Genomic DNA, 21,148 nt, shown 5'->3' with positions numbered 1-21,148 from the left:
AGCTTCCAATGTATTTATATACTTTACAAATGATGATGCTTTTTGACAAAAAGACAAGTGCATGTATAGGTTTGCACCTTACCATTGATTCCAGTTGTGGCTTTTATTAAGTTGACGTGGCAAGTAAGCTTGAACCAGTTTTTCTAATTTGTCAGTGTATTATCAATTTAACAAGTCTCTTTAATTAAATCATTTTTTCTGTTTCATTATAATAGTTCTCCATACTGACGAATTTATCCCCTTCTTTAATAATAAAACTCTTTAGTTTGCACTGATTAATCCTTTAATCGTTGCTTAACCACGATACTTGTATGCCCACTACTTATTGTTATCTATATGTTATTTTGACTTCTGAATTATCCACCATTCTATTCATTGTGCTGGCATAGAACCATTTGTATATCCAAACAAATATTTCTGCATTCAATTCAATAATCTCTGTACTTCATGCATGACGTGATACTGGGAATTCTGAATGTTGCTCTAGATTGCTAGCCAATGTTTTTATGATTTTATTCAAAATACTTCTATATCCCTGAAGAAATGTATTGTTGGTTCTTGTTGACTGAAGTTTTCCAAAATTATACTCTCATACTGAGTGACATGTGAAGAATGATATCCATATTGAAAGTTCAATGCAGATGATGCTTTGTTGGTTTGCAATATAGGATGCGATTTCACCTCCCCTGATTAATTGTTATTGAATATAGACGGCATTTATTTTGAAATAAACTACATACATCTTCCTTTGCTCCTCACAGGCACACGTTAACATATATTTCAATAATCTATTCAATCAATTTTCATCGGTTTTCCACTTCGGACTTTCCATGATGGCATTAATTTTGTTTTATAAATACTGCTTCTAATGACTACACCTCTGTGTAGCTTACAGCTTTGAATTTAATATCGAACCCCTCTATTCAGATTGGTTTGTTGCTATGCTCAATGTTGTGTCTTACTGTTGGTCTTTTTATGTGCATGGCATCATCTAATTTTCTTTTCAAAAATCCTATTTGTCATCAACAAATAGTGCATAAGCTCTCTTTACTAATTGCTGTATACTCCAGATTATTGCCGCTGCTGTAGGCCATCCTGACTCATTACTGACCGGGTGGTATATATGTGTTATCGTAGATTATTTGACTGCTTCTGTAGCTTTCCAATGCTGATGTGGATATATACATACACACACATGTTCTGGCCGTCTCATTCTCTGCCAATCTGAAAAATGCTGTGAGGATATTGTGGCAGTTCACATATTCAGATTTCTGACTGTTGTATATGTTTCCATCATGTTACTCACTCCTTATGTTTCCATCATGTTACTCACTCCTTGTCAAATATACTAACATTTCCTTGCTTTAATATTATTGCAGACTATACATACTTTCGAGAAATTGCACTTTGTAATCACATTGTTTATAGTCACCATCTGTTTCTGTGGGTATGCTATATTCATTTTGGTGTTGTCTTCTTATTTTTAATGCAGTTTTTTAACATGTATGTTTACACTAGCCTTTTTTGTCCACGATAAATAAGCCTGCTAACTCATAGTAACTTGCTGGTGTGTATGATTATCAATCATCATTTGCTACGCTGTTTCTATACCATTGAAGATTATTTTTTACTGCTTATCAGATTTATATCATGAGCTTTCCTTACGGCTCTTGATAGGACCAACATTTATATTTCCATCACTGAATGTTATCTCTCTTAGGAATGTCGTTCTTTTCCTTTATATGTCAATATCGCTGCTATACACATACACTGATTTATTTTTGTCTTTGTTCATCATATGAACACTATATGGAGATGCTATTGTTTACAATATATTATCTTTTATTATGTCCTTATTCTTGTCAGCAACTAGACCACTTGCTTCAAGGTATCCTTCCATCATTATTGTTGTGTGATGACTCCATGAGATGCTTTGCTTCATTCATTACTGCAGTAGCATCCACCACTTGCTCTTCTATGTCGATTCTTCCTTATTACACTCGATATATTGTCACATAGTCACTTTCCATGATTTTCCTTACATGATATATTCATTTAAGATCATAGAGATTCATTTTCAAATATATAGTTTTATCTCTTTCACCTCTTTCATATTTCTGCACTTGTAGTTTCCTTAATGATCATGAAGTCCTTTGACATCAGTGACAATACTTCCATCAAGTTCTGCTGAAATAGTGTCATTGCCAATTAATTTTTTTCAATGATGTTGAAGGTTGACTAATAGTTTTTAACAGCAATCTGGATTCAGAAAATTCAGTTTCATTGCATAATTATTTATGTTATCTTGTCCAATTCTGTTGCATCTTTGATAAATGGGATGATGCTGTGATCTTTTGCAATGAAGTCTGAGTTCAAGCATTAACCTTTTTCTTATTCTTCTTGAGGAGCTACTTGCTGCATCTGAATCTGTTTGCTTGTTCGTATTCCAGCTGGGCAAGAGCGATTCAGAACTTTAACAAGTTCATACTATAGGGGAGCACAAGGGATTATTCTTGGTAAGTGACATATGCTAACTTTGTTTCACCTTTTCAATTAGCAAATTGTGGAAGAGCAAGATTGAAAATTTGAAAACTTTTTGTGGTATCCACAATGTTTCGAGGGGAAAATGAAGCTCCAAGACCTGACAGACTAGTGCATTTGTAGTTGGGTTGATAGATTGTTAGAATGAAATGATTATTTCCAAAATGAAATTGAAGATATGTTTTTGAAAACTAAGGAGTTGACTGAATAAATGGGTTTGAAATTATTTGTTTCTGTTATTGTCTTCTTTCCATCACGTTCTGTATGATCACTTTGTTTTTTTTCTTTATTTTGTTGGCTTCACCATCTCTCGGCTCTAAAAGCATGTTGAACTATGGAACTGAATGAGTAACTGTTGAACACATTTCTTCTCTGTATTACACCTTTTGTCACTCATTTTTTTGTGTATGCAATGAAATGCAGTTTATGATGTCACACGTCGACAAACATTTACAAATCTGTCAGACATATGGGCAAAGGAGGCAGATCGGCATTCAACAAATCAAGACTGCATCAAGATGCTTGTTGGAAACAAAGTTGACAAGGTAATCTCTGTTGGGGAAATTTTCAATTTCAACAATAGCGTGTATTTTAAGGGACTTTCTCCATTTGTTAGGTTCGTAAAGATTTCATTACTGATAACCTTTAGTGGTACATTTTGGCACCAATTGAATAACTTCTATACTCTTGTTCTAGGTGAACATTTCTGAAAGAGACTTCCACTGCATTTGAATTTTTATTTTCAACTTAATTGCGGGGATGTTATCCTTGAAAAGTAAAAACTGTAGGAGGACTTTTAAAGCCAAATTATGTCTGTCCTATCTAGCTTTGCAATATTTATTTGTTCTCTCTACAAGGGATAGGTTTCTCCATGAACTTAGCTTGATCTCTTTATGTTATGATTAGGAGCAGTAATTACATTTACAATCTTGACAAATGGCTATATTGTGCTGGTGAATGATGTTCGTCCTAGTTCACTATGAACCCTTCTTTCTGCATTCTCTTACAACTTTCATAGTACAATTGCTAACTGGCATAGTGTTATCCAAGGATAATTGAGATTTCTCCCAAGCCTGGTGCCCCAGTCCATGATGGTCCAAAATTACAAACATCACATTATTAAATAAATATGTTTTTCCTAGGATTTGTAACATCTGAAACATGGAGTCCTAAGAGCTCACACATATACATGCATACATATTTTAATATATAGGCTTCTCTTTATAGATATATTATTATATACATACATAAACCCTAATATGTATGTATGTGTTTAAAATAAGTTCCTCTAGCTGCTGCTCAAATTTTCTGCATTTTTTTGGGTATGTGAGATTGATATTTGTGATATAACTGTATCTGTTCAATTTCATCCTGTTGTGCTCCAGGAAGATGAGAGAGTTGTTAGCAAGAAAGAGGGCATTGATCTTGCAAGGCAACTTGGAGCCTTGTTCCTTGAATGCAGTGCAAAGACACGAATCAATGTAGAAAATTGCTTTGAGGAACTTGTTTTGAAGGTATTTTGTAAATAATTCTCTATCGTGGTAGTTTATTACTTCAGTTAAAGCCATGATTAGCCTTCAGTTAGAATTTCTGTGATGACTATTTGTTTGACTTTTGGATTACAAAATTAGAGCTTAAAAATACTTATCTGCAGGCATGCAATGCAACTTTGCAGTGGTAAACATGACATTAAATTTCATTCTTAGTTTCTAGAAAGATCAAGGAAAAATAATTTGTTCATGTTTGGCTTGTTTATAATCTATTGATTCTCTTCCCATTCATCAGGAAAACCTTCCTGGTATACATATGACTATGATGAACATCAGATGTTATTTGTTTCTTTTAATTTAATAGTGTTCATCTTTTAGCTGCTATATTTTTCAATTGACTATCTTCCAGCAGAATGGAAGTCTTTGCAATATTGATGGAATTTGGAAATATAGAATAAGAAGCCAACAAGGTAGATTAACTTGAATCCAGGAACACGTCAATATTCTCATATTCCGTGTCAAAAAGAGAAATGTTCTGTCTTCTTGACAGTAGGTTTTCACAAGATTTATTTTCTTAGCTTTATAATTGATTTTTCTTCTATTGGAAATTACCATAATTAATAATGGAATCAAAGACCATGTAGTACGGTTGCCACATGATGGAGTACAAGACATCGTGCAGGTGTGGATTGGTGTTTTGTGGAAGATGGCAAAATATTGAATTTACAGATCTACTAATTTACATATTTTCAAATGTATAATAGAAAATGTATTAACTAAATTCCTGTTTTATCCGATCTTCCAGAAATTTTAAGCACAATAAGTACAATATGAATATATTTTTTACTTTGTATACATTTGCAAGGAACTGGTATTAATTAGTTGTACCTAGCATCCTATGATGCATGAGAGCATCTTCCACGAATGGTTGTCAGGACTAACAACATCATTGCTTTAGATAAGATTAATGTCTGAAGTAGCTCATTTGTTTTTGTTTAAGTCACCAGCTCAAATCCGGATGCAGATGCTAGTGCAAGAACTTGATACGTGGATATGTGAATGTTTTTTGGCAGTTTTGGATGCATTTGGGTATATATATATATATATATATATATATATATATATATATATATATGTATTTACTAAAATATGCAAGACATATACAGAATTAAATCATTCAACAGTATGATACTTCATCATTGATCAATGCCAAATGCCAAAGATAAATAATAAATGCCAATTGATAGTTCACAAACATTCAAATAAGCCATATCATATGTCTGTTCACAATTCCAATGGAAATAAAAAAAATCATTACAAATACAAAATGTAGTTTATGATTCATCAATCATCATAAGGATTATTAAAAAAAATCATCTATTGGATTTTCATCTTCAGCTGCTGCAAGTTCAGGATCATTTGAACTCAAAGCGGTTCCACTTGCACTAGATGCACTATGGGTAGGGATATAATCATCATCATCATAACCCATAATTGCATCCAAGATGGCACATTCTTGAGCTATCCTTGTAGTGTTCCTCCTTATGTTACAGAATACGCAAGTTGGAATGAATATATGCTGAGTCTTCACCTTATTTTTTGAACCCAATCAATTATGCTTCACTGAGTTGATAAAAGACTATGTACTCCAATTCCGTTCAACGACAGAAGAACTAGCAACCTAGATAGTTTTCACAAAATTAAAAGTAAAAATGCAAAGTAAAAAAAATAAAAATGACTAGTTTTCACTAAATTGTTGCACACAAGTGGTAAAAAAAAAACAAACACTTGTGAGAGAATCTTGACTGCAAGAGGCTGGAGGCACCCTAAATTTTGACCATGGATGTTTCTACCATGTGATAGCTTCCATGTTGTATTAGTCATTAATAGTTGTTGGAGTATAACTCCTTCCAGAGGCAAACATGCCAAATTCTTTCCTACTTTCTCCACTTCATTTTGGAAGAGTCTAGTAAATACCCACTTGTACCCATTAGCAACTTCATCTCTCAAAGATGCTAATTTTCATGGCATAGAAAGTACTATAGTACCTCAAAGATAGGGCATATGCAAGGAAGTGCAATAGGATGATCTTTTCCTAACCATGATGAATGATTGATTCCACCTTGTTGTATAAGGTTTTACATTCTACTGGCCATCCTCATGTTCTCTAATTGCCAATTGCTAATTTTACCTTCTCTACCATTGTGTCCACGCCATCAAAGTCATCCCACGAGAAAGGTGTATCTATATTAACAAATAGGAGTATAGTCATGATAGGATCGGTGAATTTCAATACATATTCCACATAAGCCCACCAATTGTCATCCAAGACCAATTTCTTGACCTTTTGGGCCCTATCTAAATGTGAAGTCTTCCATACACCCCATTGGTTGAAAATAACCATTTGACCCATTGCCTCTGTCACCTTGAAAAGTCATCTCATAACAACATTATGAGAAACAAATTGGGTCTCAAAACTAAGTAAGTTTATAACAATATCAATCTGTAAATAACACATTAAAAAAATAATAATTATTAAGCAATTTTATATACAAATTGATAAATGAATATGAAAAATTAAAATAAAATAAATAAATAAAATTTAGAATTTACCTTCAACAGCTCCAATCTCAAGAAAGATCAGAATATTGATCTTGACATCTGGTGGTTTGTCACAAACATCTATGTCTCTTTGCCCTATGCATATGTGTTTCTCCCACTCTATTTGAGTGCCAATTTTGTTGCATCACTAAGTTGAGGGAGTGTACGGTGGATGGTGTCCAAAAATATGCTCATATCTGCCCTCAACCAAAGTCCTTGTACCGCTACAATTTCTTGCATTGTTCGTAATTACTTGGATATCATTCTCTCTACCCACCATCTCAGTGGACTGAATGAGAATTTTGGAAATGAACTGGGCATTTGTCACTTACCCTTCCCATCAACTGCCCTAAAAAACATTGCCCCTTTGGGGGAGACTACAATAACATTAATTAATGGATGGTTTTTGGTATGTTTCCATCCATCGGAAATAATAGGAACACCTGGTTCAATCCAATAATCTCTAATTGGTTGAAGGGAGGTCTCTATAGAATTCCTCTCTTTTTGCAACAAGGTGTTAAATACCTTTTCAAACCTAGGACTCATGTGAACAATTGGTACACTATTGATTGCCAACACCATTTCTTGCCAATATGGTGATCTCACCAAGTTGAAAGGTAGACCATTGACATAGATGCAACATGGGACTTTTTGATCAGCAATGTCTCGACTTCATTTTGTGTTGTCCAATGGGCCTCTTTTGCAGGTGCTAATTTTTACTTCATCTTCATCTTCCACTTATGGTATAGGCAAGAATCGATGTTTGGAGGTTGCAACCAAATCAATGGGTAATGCATTTATTTCTGGCTGAACTAGCATAAGCGGTTTGTCTTGATCTTTAGAACCAATCTATCAACCTCTTCTTTCTCTTTTACAAATCCAACCATTTGTGCAGGAGACAATACCTTCTTATTTGGGCCTTTGACACATTCCCATCCCTTTACCAGCAAGGTCCATAAAGTGAAGTGTCACTTGAGAATATGAGCTATCTTTTGGATTAGTATTACAATACTTACACTTCTAAATATATGCCCCCACCTCTTGGAACTTGCGAAATTCTTGTGGCATGCCTCCACAAAGGAGATGCTATATCAATTTTGAATTTATCAATTTTGAAGTTAAATAAATTAAAATTAGATAAAAACTAAGAAATACAATCTTGCAAGTTCCAAAAATGATGCAAAGCATTAGAGCGAAGAGCTAAACTTGTTTCTTTTATTTTTGGGATAAAAACTTGAAACTTTTCATCCCAAACTTGATAAAAAATCATTAAAAGACTCAAGAATAGGGTCATATACTTATCTTAAACACATAGATCTCCTTTGTGGAAGCTAGCTGGCACCCCACGAACGATCCTCTTCGAAAATAATGAACTCCCCTTCAAAATGGCAAAATGGAGACCAAATTAGAAGATAGCAAAATAAAATAAACTGGTATGTTTTAACAATGCATGGCTCAGTTAGGGCTGTTTTTAGGCTTTCATGGAAAAATAATATTTTAAAAACTCATATTTCAACCAGTGGGTGCATCCAGATGTGCATCACTGAATCTGTATATGCACGCACGGGGAGAAATCACACTCCTTGTGAGCATCTGTGCACACTGCACACAGGATCTGAATCCAAATGGATCCAAATCCGAATCTGGAGGCAGGGGCAGGGTGCATGTACCCGGTAACTAAGGTTTTAGACTTTAGTTGATAAAAAGGAGTCACATGACTAAGAATCCCCATAAATGGTCTAGGGAGCCACTTTTTTGAGTTGGGAACTTCTCAAAACCAAGGTGATCCCTTTACTAATTTAATACAACCATTTATTACCAAGAAGTATAATTAATGGTATCAGAGCCATCAACATAATAAACGATATCAAATCTCGAAGATATGTAAAGTCCTGTCCTTAGTAAGGTTACAATATTTATTATATCTACGGCTTTGACACCATTTATTATATCTATAGCCCTGATACTGTATACATAAATGATATCAGAGCCATAGATATAATGAACGATATCACAGCTATAGACATAATTATTTGTCTCCGAGTCTCATATTTTTTTTTCTTTAATAAAGCTAGGATATACCTCTATTATTGCTGGGTAATGATGAAATACTTTTATGTGCTGTTGGGAATCTCTTGCCAACTCTGCGAGTGCTTTCTGAGTTGTCGAGTACAGTCTTAGTATTTTGTTGGGTGAGATTTTATATGTTTAACTCTCGTGTTCTTATGGACATGGGAGTAACATGGGTAAAAATTGCAAGATGAGAAAAATAGTTGTTATAATGTGTTCTTCACATGTTTTTGCTAGAAATGTCAATTTTTAATTTAATACATTTTGTAATTAATTTTGACAAAAACAAATGTTTCTGTAAGATATTTTAATTTTTAATACAGTTACTGCGATTTCGTCAAGTCTTTGCCAAGTTAAAATTTTTGGGCTTGTCAAGTACTTGCCGTGTCTGAGTCTGCGAACTGTGGTTGGGAATCATGATTATTAGTATGAGTTAGGATTGAGCCTTTATTATCCTTTTATTCAATTAATTGTCGTTGTTATTGTCTCTCGACACTTGAGTGATCCTTGTGTTCTCATTGCTTTCCTTTAAGAGTCACTTATAACTTACAAGTTATTTCCTTCAAGTTAACACTTTTACAATCAAAACAATGGTAGCCTATCTGAGATTTAATGATGGCTATTCTTAACAAGATTTTTCATGTAATTGCGGTGCAATCTTATCTTAGGAATTGATAATATGAGACTGATGGTATAGCCGATATATGATGAAGATTATTGTTGCAATTACCATGTAAGATGCTATTATACATGTGACACTAGAGAGGGAGAACTTCATTTTTTGAATCAGTTTTTACACGAGTCCCAAATTGTAGTCTCACAATTATAGAAATGTCTTTTTCAAAAAAATCTTCTCAAATGCAAACAACAATTTTTAAAGCAAAATAAAATTAATTTGAAGAATTCTTATTAGAATATTCAATATTCTACTAGCCCTACAATGCATAGTCAACTTGCATTTGATAGCTTGTTCTGCTTTAAATGTTGAGTTTGTTAATTTTCTTTCAATTGTTTCTCTGCATTCACCGTTATAAATTCTTGAGTTTTCCAGTTAAACCGGTCATTTCTGTTAAGCTAGAATGTTTAGTCAAAAGCTTTTTTCCCTTGATAGACAGTGGTTTTACTCTTAATATATCTAAGCGTTGTGTCCTCTCTGTATTCATGTTGTGAGAAAAGTATTGTTGGTCTTGGAATAGCAAAATGTATTTCTTCTATGCTAGAAGGTTTTAGTCAAAATTCTTTTTCCCTTGATAAACACTGCTTCTACTATTAGTATACCTAAGTTTCACGTCCTCTTTCCTCTGTAGTGGTGTGGAGAGAAATTAATGATGAAAGACTTGAAATAGTAAAAGTTAGAGATAGAAAGCTAGCAATATTCTTGTCAATCTTGGTGATTTTAATTATCTTATGTTGTTCTAGTTTGATATTTTCTATAACAGTTTAAATCTTTTTAATTTTTTACAATTTTGTTATTGTTTTAGGGAGCCATTAGAAATGAAATTTCATCTTCATGTTAGTTCAACATATTTATTTTTGGAAAATTTTGATGCATCTGACAATTTCATGTCTGAAGATATCTTTACGCTAGTATTAAGAATGACAGATAAATTTCTTGAGGAATGCCAAAAAAAAATATTTAATTTTTACCACAAGCTTTTCTTCTACATAATATATTAGATAGTTTTGTGAATTTAGTCTCTTAGTAAAGTCCTGTTATTTTGACTAACTCCTTTCAAGGTTGGTACTGCTTGTAATCCTCTACTGCATATCTTCAATATCTGTATTCATTTCTCTAATAGCCAGTTTGAATGGTACATTAAGCACATTGAAACATGCGTCCTCAGATATTGATTCCTATGAGTTAGCCAAATATCAAGAAGATAAAACTTTGCTACAAATATACCTGGCATCCACCTTGTACTCGATATTGGTAGATGATATTTATTGAAATGAGGCATGAATGACAATATTGCAACATGGTAGATAGTAGTATTATATAATATGTAAATTATATTCTGACCTCATGGTGGACCAGCGCATCAGCCATTCAAAATAAAAATTGATTTAATGAAACAAATAATTGATATTTCCATTTTACACAATATTCTTCTTTTACCTTTAATAAAGTCATTGTATTATTAGGTGTTAAGTTTGATTTGGCACTACCAGATTTCCTTTGGAGCCAGCTAGAATTGATCACAGAGCATCATGACACCCAAATTCTTGGTGATTGTTATCAGCCTGATACAAGATCCCTTATGAAGAAGGGGCTGAAGCATACTTATAATTATGTGATGGAATTCGACATTGTCTGAAGACTACGAGGACTTCAGCTCATCCCTGATATTGGATGTTGGCACATCTTAGAATGGTGGACATCGGATCCATGATGATGGTACAACATCATGGTAAATTGCATCTTGTTATGGTAAATTGACGTTGTATTAATCAGAGGAATGCAAGTTCCTCATATAGATTTACAAAAGAAATAATAGGAAACTTTCCTAAACAAGCTCAAGATGACTAGATGACCATTAAAGAATCATTTCATTATCCCGGGGTCATAAATTTTTCAGAACACTCTGCTGCTATTGAGACCCTCCTTGGATGTGCAATACATTAATGACCAAGAAGCTATTTAATCTGATGTTGGAACAAATGTATTGCTCCCTCAAACTATAGACACTGAGATGAAACTGAAATCATGATCTTGAGGAAAATTACCAAACCCTTTTTTTGCAGTTGAGCACTACGTCCGAAAGAAGACTGCAGATGATTCACCAAGAACTTGCAAATGAGCGCAATGACTCAAAATAGAAGCCATCATTTCAAAGGAGAAAAATCTAAAAAACTAGATAGCTTTTAAGATGAAAAAGTGATCAAAACCAAAAACAAAATCTGAAACACACATCAAAGAATAAAAAACTTCTTTCTTGAGGGACAATGGTATATTTTTTGAGGAAAAAATTACTAAAACCCAACAGATAATTTATGAGGAAAAAAATATTAAAACCCAATAGCTAGATCCTCATGTGGCAAAACACAACTTTTCGTTGTAAAACATCACATGCAAGGACATGCAACTAACATGCAACAAACATGCACAGATAATTTATAAGGAAACAATTACTAAAACCCAACAGATAATTTATGAGGGAAAAAAATATTAAAACCCAATAGCTAAAACTTCATGTGGCAAAACACGACTTTCGTTGTAAAACATCACATGCAACTTACATGCAAGGACATGCAACTCACAAGCAACAAACATGCAAGTATCTACAACCTTCAAAAATCAGAGACTTTTGCTCAAACCAGGAAATCATGCGATAAAATCCCTTCATCTGGGCTCTTTTTCCCAACAAAAACCGTCGAAGACGAACCAAAAAAATTCATAAAATACCTCCAAGTTCCAATGATTTTTATTTAAAAAAATCGGAAAAATTTTTTCCTGAAAAAAAATTTCAGATTAGAAGAGGCTTAATTTTTTCTCAAAAAAATTGCCAAATTTTATGAAATCTGATCAGTGGGCTCTGATACCCTGTTATGGCAAAGAGATGTTGTATTAAATAGAGGAATAAAAGTTATATAGATTTACAAAGATGTCAGGTCTAAAAGAAACGAACATTAACAAGAGACAGAATGGGAATGTTTCCTAAACGAACTAAACTAAAGGTTACTAGGTGAACATTAAATTAACTTTCTATTATCCTAATAGATCTATTGGGAAGCGGCTATGCAGCCAACCAAATCAACCCAATTTGGTGATTTTATAATATTTATTAATTCAATAAAAAATAAAAAACAGTTCTGGTGTAGTTTTTAATTTATTTAATAATTACCAAATCTGGTTGATTTGGTCAGCTGCAGAGCCGCTTCCAATCTATCGTACGTAGTGTACATAATATGTTATGTATCTATCTATCTATCACCTAAATAAAGCATCACAGGGAAGACATGGCGAGCCTCTGCTTTATGCCATCTTCAAGTAGCAAATAAATCACAGTGGGCACTTGTGCTTGTTAGTGCTGTGATGTCAATATTTAGTGCTGTGATGGACAAGAAGTTTGTGAATATAAACGCAAGGTGAGTATTAATATTTCCAGGAAATATCAATATTTAGTGATAAAAGGTGATTTGCAATAAGTTGCTTACATTAGCTTATCTCATTCGCTTTCAAATAGGTAAGGCTGGAGTCCCATGGAGGGGGCCACTGAGATTTTAAAGGAATATTTAATGGTGAGGGATTCCATGAATTTTTAAATTTGTTTAGCTCCTTAATTTAAGGAAGTTGGTGATCCCATAAATTTTAGGATGACGATGGCTTAAGATCTAAAATTTATTATTTAGTATTGGTGGGAAAAATAATAAGCTATTGTTTGACATGTGAAAAAAAAATCCCCTAAGCTGGTGCGGCTATTTTCAGCTCCACCCATTCAAATTGAGAGGGCTAAAAAGTAGCAGCTCCTATTTTGTAGGAAAAGATTCCAAATAAACCTTTATCCTCTCAATATTTTTTATGATGGGATCTCCTGCTCCAGAAAAATACAGCTCAAACCCCTCGATGGGACTCCTGCCCAAGTGAACTGCATGAGACATTTGAAAGTCCAATCAATTAATTTGACTTTTTGGAGCAGTTCCTTGTTTCTTGCCTGCTTAATCTCTTTCAAAACCATATCAGAACTGAGGAAGATACAATCTTATTTCCCTGAGATTTGGTCCAAGGATCTGTAGAATCAGATAAATAAGTAAAATATGGTTTCACATCTCCACAAACTTGCTGAAAGTCTGTGTTTTCAGGAAATGCGCAGAAATTATTAGTAAAAATCTTTAATGCGCAATTCTTGTGATAAACAAGAGTATTACCCTGTCGGCAGTTACAGAATCAGGATCAGTTCAAGTTTTCAACCAGGTGCTGCTGTATACATGCTTTAATAGAGGAAATTGTCATATAGCCTATTTTATTATTTTAATTTTTTGCAATAGGAAATTAAGTTGTAGGATAGAAAATGACATGGGAAAAAAATAATTAATTTGCTTCCTGCTGGTATCTCCTTGCTCCTGTAGGAGATAGGATCCGGCTTCTCTGTAGTTTAGACAGTTACTAATCTTTTTATTGGGCGAATACTCCCAACTTTCCAACCAGTCATGTAAAACAACTGTAAGGAAATGTCTTCATTTGAGTTTATATAAAACCATCTTGTGATTATTCCATATGCTACTTCTATCCCCCAAGTTATCATTTCTGAGAACCATTATTATTCATGTACTTATTCTATCATTCATATAATTAGTTAATTTATTGCATTTCCTAGAATACAATACATGACTTTGTATAGTACCGGCAGTTGTGTGTATAAATAATAATAAATATGTTTTGTTTAATCAGGATGAGCGAACATTCTATATGATCGGTAAATAATCATTTGGATACCTTGCGTTTATATTTACAAACTTCTTGTCCACAGCATGTAGGCAAGGATTTTTGACTAACCTGTACATAAGTAGGTCATGAAATAAAATGCAAGATCTATACTCGTCTCTTGGAGCATTGTAGATAGTATTAATTTGGATATGTACCGCTGGTACACTTTTGTGCCTAATTTAGCCTTCTATAGAAGAATATCATGCCATCCTGAGTCATCATACTGTGCCTGGATAATTATTGATTCAGAATGCATAACCTCATAAAGAAGAAATTTTACAAATAGATTACAACAAAACACGATTTTCTACTTTATGATTTGTGAACAGTCTATATCATAGTTGGAAAGCTCGCCAAAGCCAAAAACTCGCTAAGGCCTGAAAATTAAATTCAGGAAAAAACTGTCAGTTTTCGGCAAAAACTTGAGAACTTATGAAAATGTTTAAATTTAATTAGAAATGCATTTTTTTTTTCTTTGGCAAAATTCAATGAAAAGAGGCATCCAATGAGTCAATAAATGAGAACGCAAAAGAAACAAGCTTAGTCTAGACTCTAGATATATTTAAATGCAAAGTGGGTAGAAAATTGCATTCTTGTGAGGATTGTTGATGGCTGGAAGCAAAATAGTAAATAATTATGTGAACCTAAAAGTGAATACATTAGTACAATTACATCTTCCTCTTCCTAGCTCTAATAAAACTAAGGGAGAGGTAGAACTAGAGGGTCTAGTCTTAGAAGTCTGCACTGGCATGTCTATGTCTCCTCGCTCAGTATGTCTGATTCAGTCTGTGGCTCGTCCTCCATCCTAGATGTAGCTCGACATCTAGCTTCTCCTAGCACTAGCAATGACTACTCATTCAACTCAATGTTCTCTAGTGTGAAACCAAATCCACCTCCTTCCTCCATAGTCGGCCTCTCCAAATCATTGATGTCATCCTCTTCAAAGACCACCTCAAGTCCGCTTCACTTCGAAAGAAATCAGATTGCAAGTGTTGGGAAGAATATTTTCCCCCTTAAGCAAAATACAAGTTGAGAAATGAGAAATGAACTTAATTTGAGCCATGTTTTGCCTTCAAGTGCTATTATAAAATTGCAATAGAGTTTTTAACATAAACATGCTGAGTTGGTCAGTACTTGGCAAGTTTTTGTCAAAAATTCGGTGATTTTTGTGCGTGCTGGTAATAGTCATAAGAACTCGCTAGGCCATAAAACTCAGAGTACTCTGCTAGTGGTACATCTGTGCTCTATATGATCAACATATAATTTTCTGCATGTGTAGCCCACACCTCTGCTCACAAATTCTGTAGGTAAGGTCTACAATTTACTTTCATGCATGTAGGCAAGGAAATATAATGCAAATACAGCATGTATGCACAGAGTTTGGCATGTCTTGGAAGAACAACCAATACACACAATATAGTCTTCGTAGAAATAATTATTCAGTCTGCTATATCAAGCTGAAACATCATATCGTACATAAATACTGACAACTGTAAGTATTGATTATTTATTTCTAAGCCCCAGATCAGATGTTTTGCTCAAGTGTGGATTATGTATTAAGGAAGATCAGTATCTATCAATAATATACCAAAATCTTCCCCTTATTTTGATACAACTACTTGTAAGAAACCTCTCTTTTGACAGACTTAGGATGTCTTTGAGGGAGATCGATTCAGTGCATATTCTAATTATAGTGATTTTCAAATTTTCTACAGATTTTGGAGACACCAAGCCTACTTCAAGAATCTGCAATGTCATCAAAAAGAAACATTTTCAAACAAGAGCAGGTGAATGATGCAAGTGATAGTAGTGGCTGCTGTTGATCATTAGAAGTTATCAATCATTTGGTCTTGATTGAGCTGGTATTGGATTTAGGCATGTCGTAATTACTTAACATGTATTAAGATTTAATCAAAGGTGATTCGAGAATGTTTGTGAATACAGATTATTTTATTTATCAGCATGAAAATTTGTGTATAAAATATCAATGTGTGCATCTCGTAGAAGGTTCTGGGTCAGTAATATTGTCCGTCTGTTCGGGTTGTTTCTATTTTGTGCTATTAATGACTTCCATTGTCCAAATTGTAATATGTTCTCTACAACCACAATGATCTCAAATAAGCACTCTTTAGCATGCATGATTCGAGTATCACATAACCTATCATCTTTCCAGACTTTAACAATGCATTTGTTTAGCAACCATGTTTAACAGGGGAAAATGATTAAAATGACAGTTGCTATTGCTGTATCGTTTTAGAATATTGTTACTTGGTTATTGAACTTCTTTAGGGATATTTCGGTAAATACAAGCTTTAATAGGCAAAAGAGATAAAATTCAGTGTAGTTAGCTTCCCATCAAGGCTCCAATCAATTTGTGTCTCACTGCCCCTCTGATAGCTTTATGTAGCATGTCTAATACATGTTTCTTGTTTCTTGCCTTTATGAAGTTAAATTTTATTTCCTCTTCCTTTCTTCTTCACTTTCCGTGTGGTAATCTGTACATTTTAATTCTTTTCTAGACTATTCATCCTCTCTCACATCTTTTCAAGAACACACAAACGGAAAGCAGATTATTTGAAATGTCAATGTGCATTTTGTCATATTTTATATATTCGAGTACCAAATTTTTGTATGTTCAATTTGTTAGCAGGATGCATTTAACCGGTTTCCTCCTTTGACATGAAAGTGAATAAATCATCTATATGATAACATCCACCCTCACAACTTGTAATCTATGTATACAAATAATGTGATCGCAAATCTCCTATATGCAAAAAATAAAAGTGAAGGAATATATTTAGTAGAACCAGGGAGTTGAAACCCTCCATACCAAACCCGAACGACTTGAAATCAAATGAGTTAAATAATTGTAGTCAAAATACATGTGAATTTACCTATTTGTTTCAGAAAATAATTATATAGTAAGTAGGGCTCATGTTAACTTCTGAATCGATATGCTATCGTCAAGATAATGGGGATGGCATTTTGGTAAGCGTTTCTTGCCGCTTTTTGACATGCTTTGATTATAGCCGCTGCCAGATAAAGAAGAATATTTGCATCTCATGAGCCATGGGGACAGTGAGACGCTGCAATTGTTAGGGTGTTTGTGATGTATATGGTATGCTTGGGTACTTTAGCTTCTCTCTCCAGCTCGTGGTTGGTATGAATGAATGAATGCGATTTTAATGATGTCTACAAGATCACAGCAGTATATGACACCAGCAGAACGTGCTAAACAGATTCCATATTTCTTTCCATTTCCAATCTTTTGATATGGATCTTAACTAAGAAATCCGCTGTTTGCTTGATCTTGTCAACTTCAAACAAACTATGCATGTTGACCGCCTTTTGTATGAAATCATAGTAAGTTCGGATTTTGTTTTAAGCTGTGCACTCAGAGAGAAAATGTCACTTTCTTTCTATAGCTTCCGTCCAACAAAATATGCTTATCCTCGCCTCCCAACTTTAATAGAAGTGAAGTGAATTTTGTTCAACTTTAGTACTGAACTTCCTACTCAAGAGCACAATTTAATAGCCAAGTTGGACAAAGTTTTAACTTCACAGCAATGCATGAAGCTAAATCACTTGTATACCAACAACCCAACACCCACTTGATGTGCATCTATGCCATTTTCTTTAGTGATTGTCCCAATTGATAATAGATGAAGCTAGTTTAGGTGTATGTAATCATCAAATAAACAAGCAATTGCACCTTGTTAAGGTGCAATGGTTATGTTAAGATATATTGATCTACTATATTGAAGGATGAAGAAAATTTTGCTATGTTCCCTCGAGTTTCCGGTTCGGGGATGGCAAGGTGGGTTTTCGAGACGTCAATTTTTTTTGGCAATTTTGGGGATGGGGGACGGCAAACAGGGACTATATATATATAGGGAAATTTTAAAATATACATTGAAATTTACAAATATACATGTCATTCATATGAGCATGTCATTTAAACATTATAGAACCATAACATACAACATTTGAATGCCATCTAGGAAATAATATCTGATTTTAGTATTCAATTGTCAAAATGCATATCAATATTAGTGAAAATTGAACAATGAACATTAACAATTGTCAATATCATGATGTCATAATGATAAACATGATAAATCTAAAAATCAAAATCAAAATATGCCCCAAGCTATAGGCCCAAAAGGTAGAGGGCTGCCATAAAGTATCAATGTATCATAATCAAGTTCATGTTCAACATAAAAAATAAAACATAGAAAAATGAAGCAGTTTGTTGCTCCTATTCTGCCTCTATTGCCTTTTAGGGCATTTGAAGGGGTGGGGCCAACTTGGCCGACCAAGTTGGAGGCTTTAAAATATTTTTTTTTGTTAAACTTTTTAAATTTTATGCAAACAAAAAAGTGGGATGGCCAGCCGTACTCGGTACGGCTGTCCGTCCCCCTTTTTTCCCTCTATCGTCCCCAAGTTTTCGAGACGTCCCTTATATTTTTTCACTTTTGGGAACGGTTGGGGGATGTCCCCTACCCATCCCCCTGTCCTCGAGACGTCCCCATCCCCGAAATGCCAGGTTTTAGGCCGGGTACGTGTCCCCAGGGAACATAGAAGTTTTGAATAATTTTTAATCTAATGCAAGACAAAATGTAGCTTGAATTTCATGAGACACACTAATCATTAGTTTTAATGGATTGATCATCAATACATTTTTTGGTGTTATCTATCTTCAAGACAAAGAACAATAGAAAGTTGACTTCTACAATATTGTTGAATGCAAGAAATGTAAAATGGATTAATATGCATGTTGGAATCTTGAATTTGATTTGTTCTAGATGATTTTGTCATGGTTTGCAGTATATTTTTACATAAAGAAATTTGTAACATAATTATTACTTCAATAATAATCGAGGTGTGGTTGCAGGAACTTTTAGTTGCACACATTCATTTCATATAGAAATAATTGTTGTCAAGATTCCTCTTCCCTTATCATGGTGCATGGATAATTTTATATTTTGGAGTATAATTTGTGTATTTGAAGGACTATAGTCGTAAACAATATGGTTTATTGTAGTCAAACAATCCTCGCATAGAAAAATAATCAAGTGCAGAACTTGAACCCTAACTTATCTCTAATCAATCCCTACACTTGATTTAAACATGAACCTAATTTGATTATAAACCCAATTTTATCATAACCCCAATTGAAGCCTAACATTAGTCCTATTCTAAATGTACTTCTAATTTTCTAATCCCAATAGAACCCTAATTTGAATGACGCGACTCATCTTGTAAATTTGAATATGTTATTGATCATAAGCTTCATCCAAAATCTAACCCTTGCCAGAATTCCAGTGATCCAACATTTAACACAAATTAGAAGAATTGAAATTACAATTGTAATTTACTATATTGAATAATTATTGTAAATCAATCAAATAATGAAAGTTTATAATTACAATTTGTATTTTTAAGCATGTAAGTGAGGTACTTAATTATTTATTGTTGTGTAGTTCATGTTATTTATGTGCATGTACCTTTTTTCATATGCGTTTTATCTATTTTTTTGAATTTGAAAGATTAAAGTCACATATTAAAATTAATTAGACACCTATAACTTTTAACCCTCATAATTTAAAAATAAAATTTTACACCATGCCACTTGATTCATTATTAAAAAGAAAATAATAATAATGAAATAACAAATTTTTCCAATCTAAGTGTTTAAATTTAAATGCACAATACTACCTTCTCGTGATTTCCATTATGGAAAACTGGAGTTCTTATTAGAAATCACTAGACTAAGAAGAATGAATGAAATTTAAGGGCAAATTGTTCGGGTTATTACAATTTCTCTTATTTGACATGTGAAGTTTACTATTTATTTATTTATGTGCTAACCCTCTAGTGGTTTCCTATACACCACTTATAATGGCATCTTTTGTTGTGCTTGTTCTTTTTTGGACACTGTTTGTTGCTCTGTTTGTTTGCTTTTTCCTTGTTGTAAGCTTCTAGTCCCATAGACCCACGTTGTGGTCTTTTGTTGGACATTAATATATTTATCTTATCTTATCTTATCTATACCAACACAAAAACCTAACACAAATGGAGAATTGAAATGAAATGAAAGGTTTTAATGACATCCACCAAACCTCTAGTTGAAGGGCTCGAAATGTCAGCTAAGCAACATGCTGAAATTTCTCTAAGTTGTTCCTTTTGTTGTGGATTTGTATTAGAACATTACTTGTCTTGCGTAACCTTGCCTCCTTGAAAAGTTCCTTCATGCTACTCACTTGTAAGTTGTCCTTTTGCTAATATCTTCGTTAGCAACACACTCATTGACAAAGTGTCATTCCATTTCCACCACTCCCTTGCTGCAAAAGGTGCAAATTCTTTATTCTCATTCTTCTTTAGGCACCCTCCATCTACTAGTTTCACATCGTAAATGATGAGAGTTGGTCCTTAAATGAGCAATTAAATTTTTTGCCTTATCTTTAATTGTTGATCCTAGATATTTCATTTTTGTGTTCCCATGCCTTCCTCCACATTACAAGGTTATACCTCTAAATTCACACACTAAATTTCTATACATGTAATTTTTCACTTACAATTTATGTCAAATTAAATGATTTAATATCAAGATATAAATAAAAGAAAAGAGAGTGTATTGTAACGCCCCGCCAGGGAACCTAGAAAAAATTAAACTAAAGTTTGACTAGGTTTGTCAAACATTTTTTTAAAAGATAATAAACAACAACAAAAATATAGTGGAAGCAATAACTCACATACATACAACTATCCAAAACATATTACATCTCTTAAGGGTTCCATGATGTTGAATCACATATATAAGTTTATTAATATTAAATCTAACACAACCAAAATCCACATCATGGGATAACCACAAGTACAAATTCAATTAAATAATATACAATTTCATAAGATGCCACTTGGCATAACTAGAATGCATAATCATCCACTGTACAAGTCACAGGGTATGAAAAACTCAAAAAATATAGATCATCTCATAATATCTCTGATAATCAAATAC

At 33.5% G+C, this 21,148-nt stretch overlaps 1 protein-coding gene across 1 annotated transcript in view; it reads left to right on the top strand.

Moving 5' to 3' along the window:
- RAB18 (RAB GTPASE HOMOLOG B18) overlaps window positions 1-16,265 on the top strand; it is a 41,234-nt gene extending 24,969 nt beyond the window's left edge. Inside the window, exons 3-6 of the mRNA XM_089811232.1 lie at window positions 2,451-2,516; window positions 2,965-3,086; window positions 3,927-4,055; window positions 15,843-16,265. Of these exons, the coding sequence (XP_089667358.1) occupies window positions 2,451-2,516; window positions 2,965-3,086; window positions 3,927-4,055; window positions 15,843-15,950 (425 nt within the window). The 3' untranslated portion in view covers window positions 15,951-16,265. The remainder of the gene's footprint in view (window positions 1-2,450; window positions 2,517-2,964; window positions 3,087-3,926; window positions 4,056-15,842) is intronic.
- The last annotated feature ends 4,883 nt before the right edge of the window (window positions 16,266-21,148 follow it).

The sequence above is a fragment of the Cupressus sempervirens genome, chromosome 11 (assembly GCF_028749045.1).
Source record: "Cupressus sempervirens isolate cs-2001-9-10 chromosome 11, ASM2874904v1, whole genome shotgun sequence".
NCBI lineage: Eukaryota > Viridiplantae > Streptophyta > Pinopsida > Cupressales > Cupressaceae > Cupressus > Cupressus sempervirens.
The sequence above is the reverse complement of the archived record's forward strand: the minus strand, read 5'-3'. Positions and strand labels throughout refer to the sequence as shown.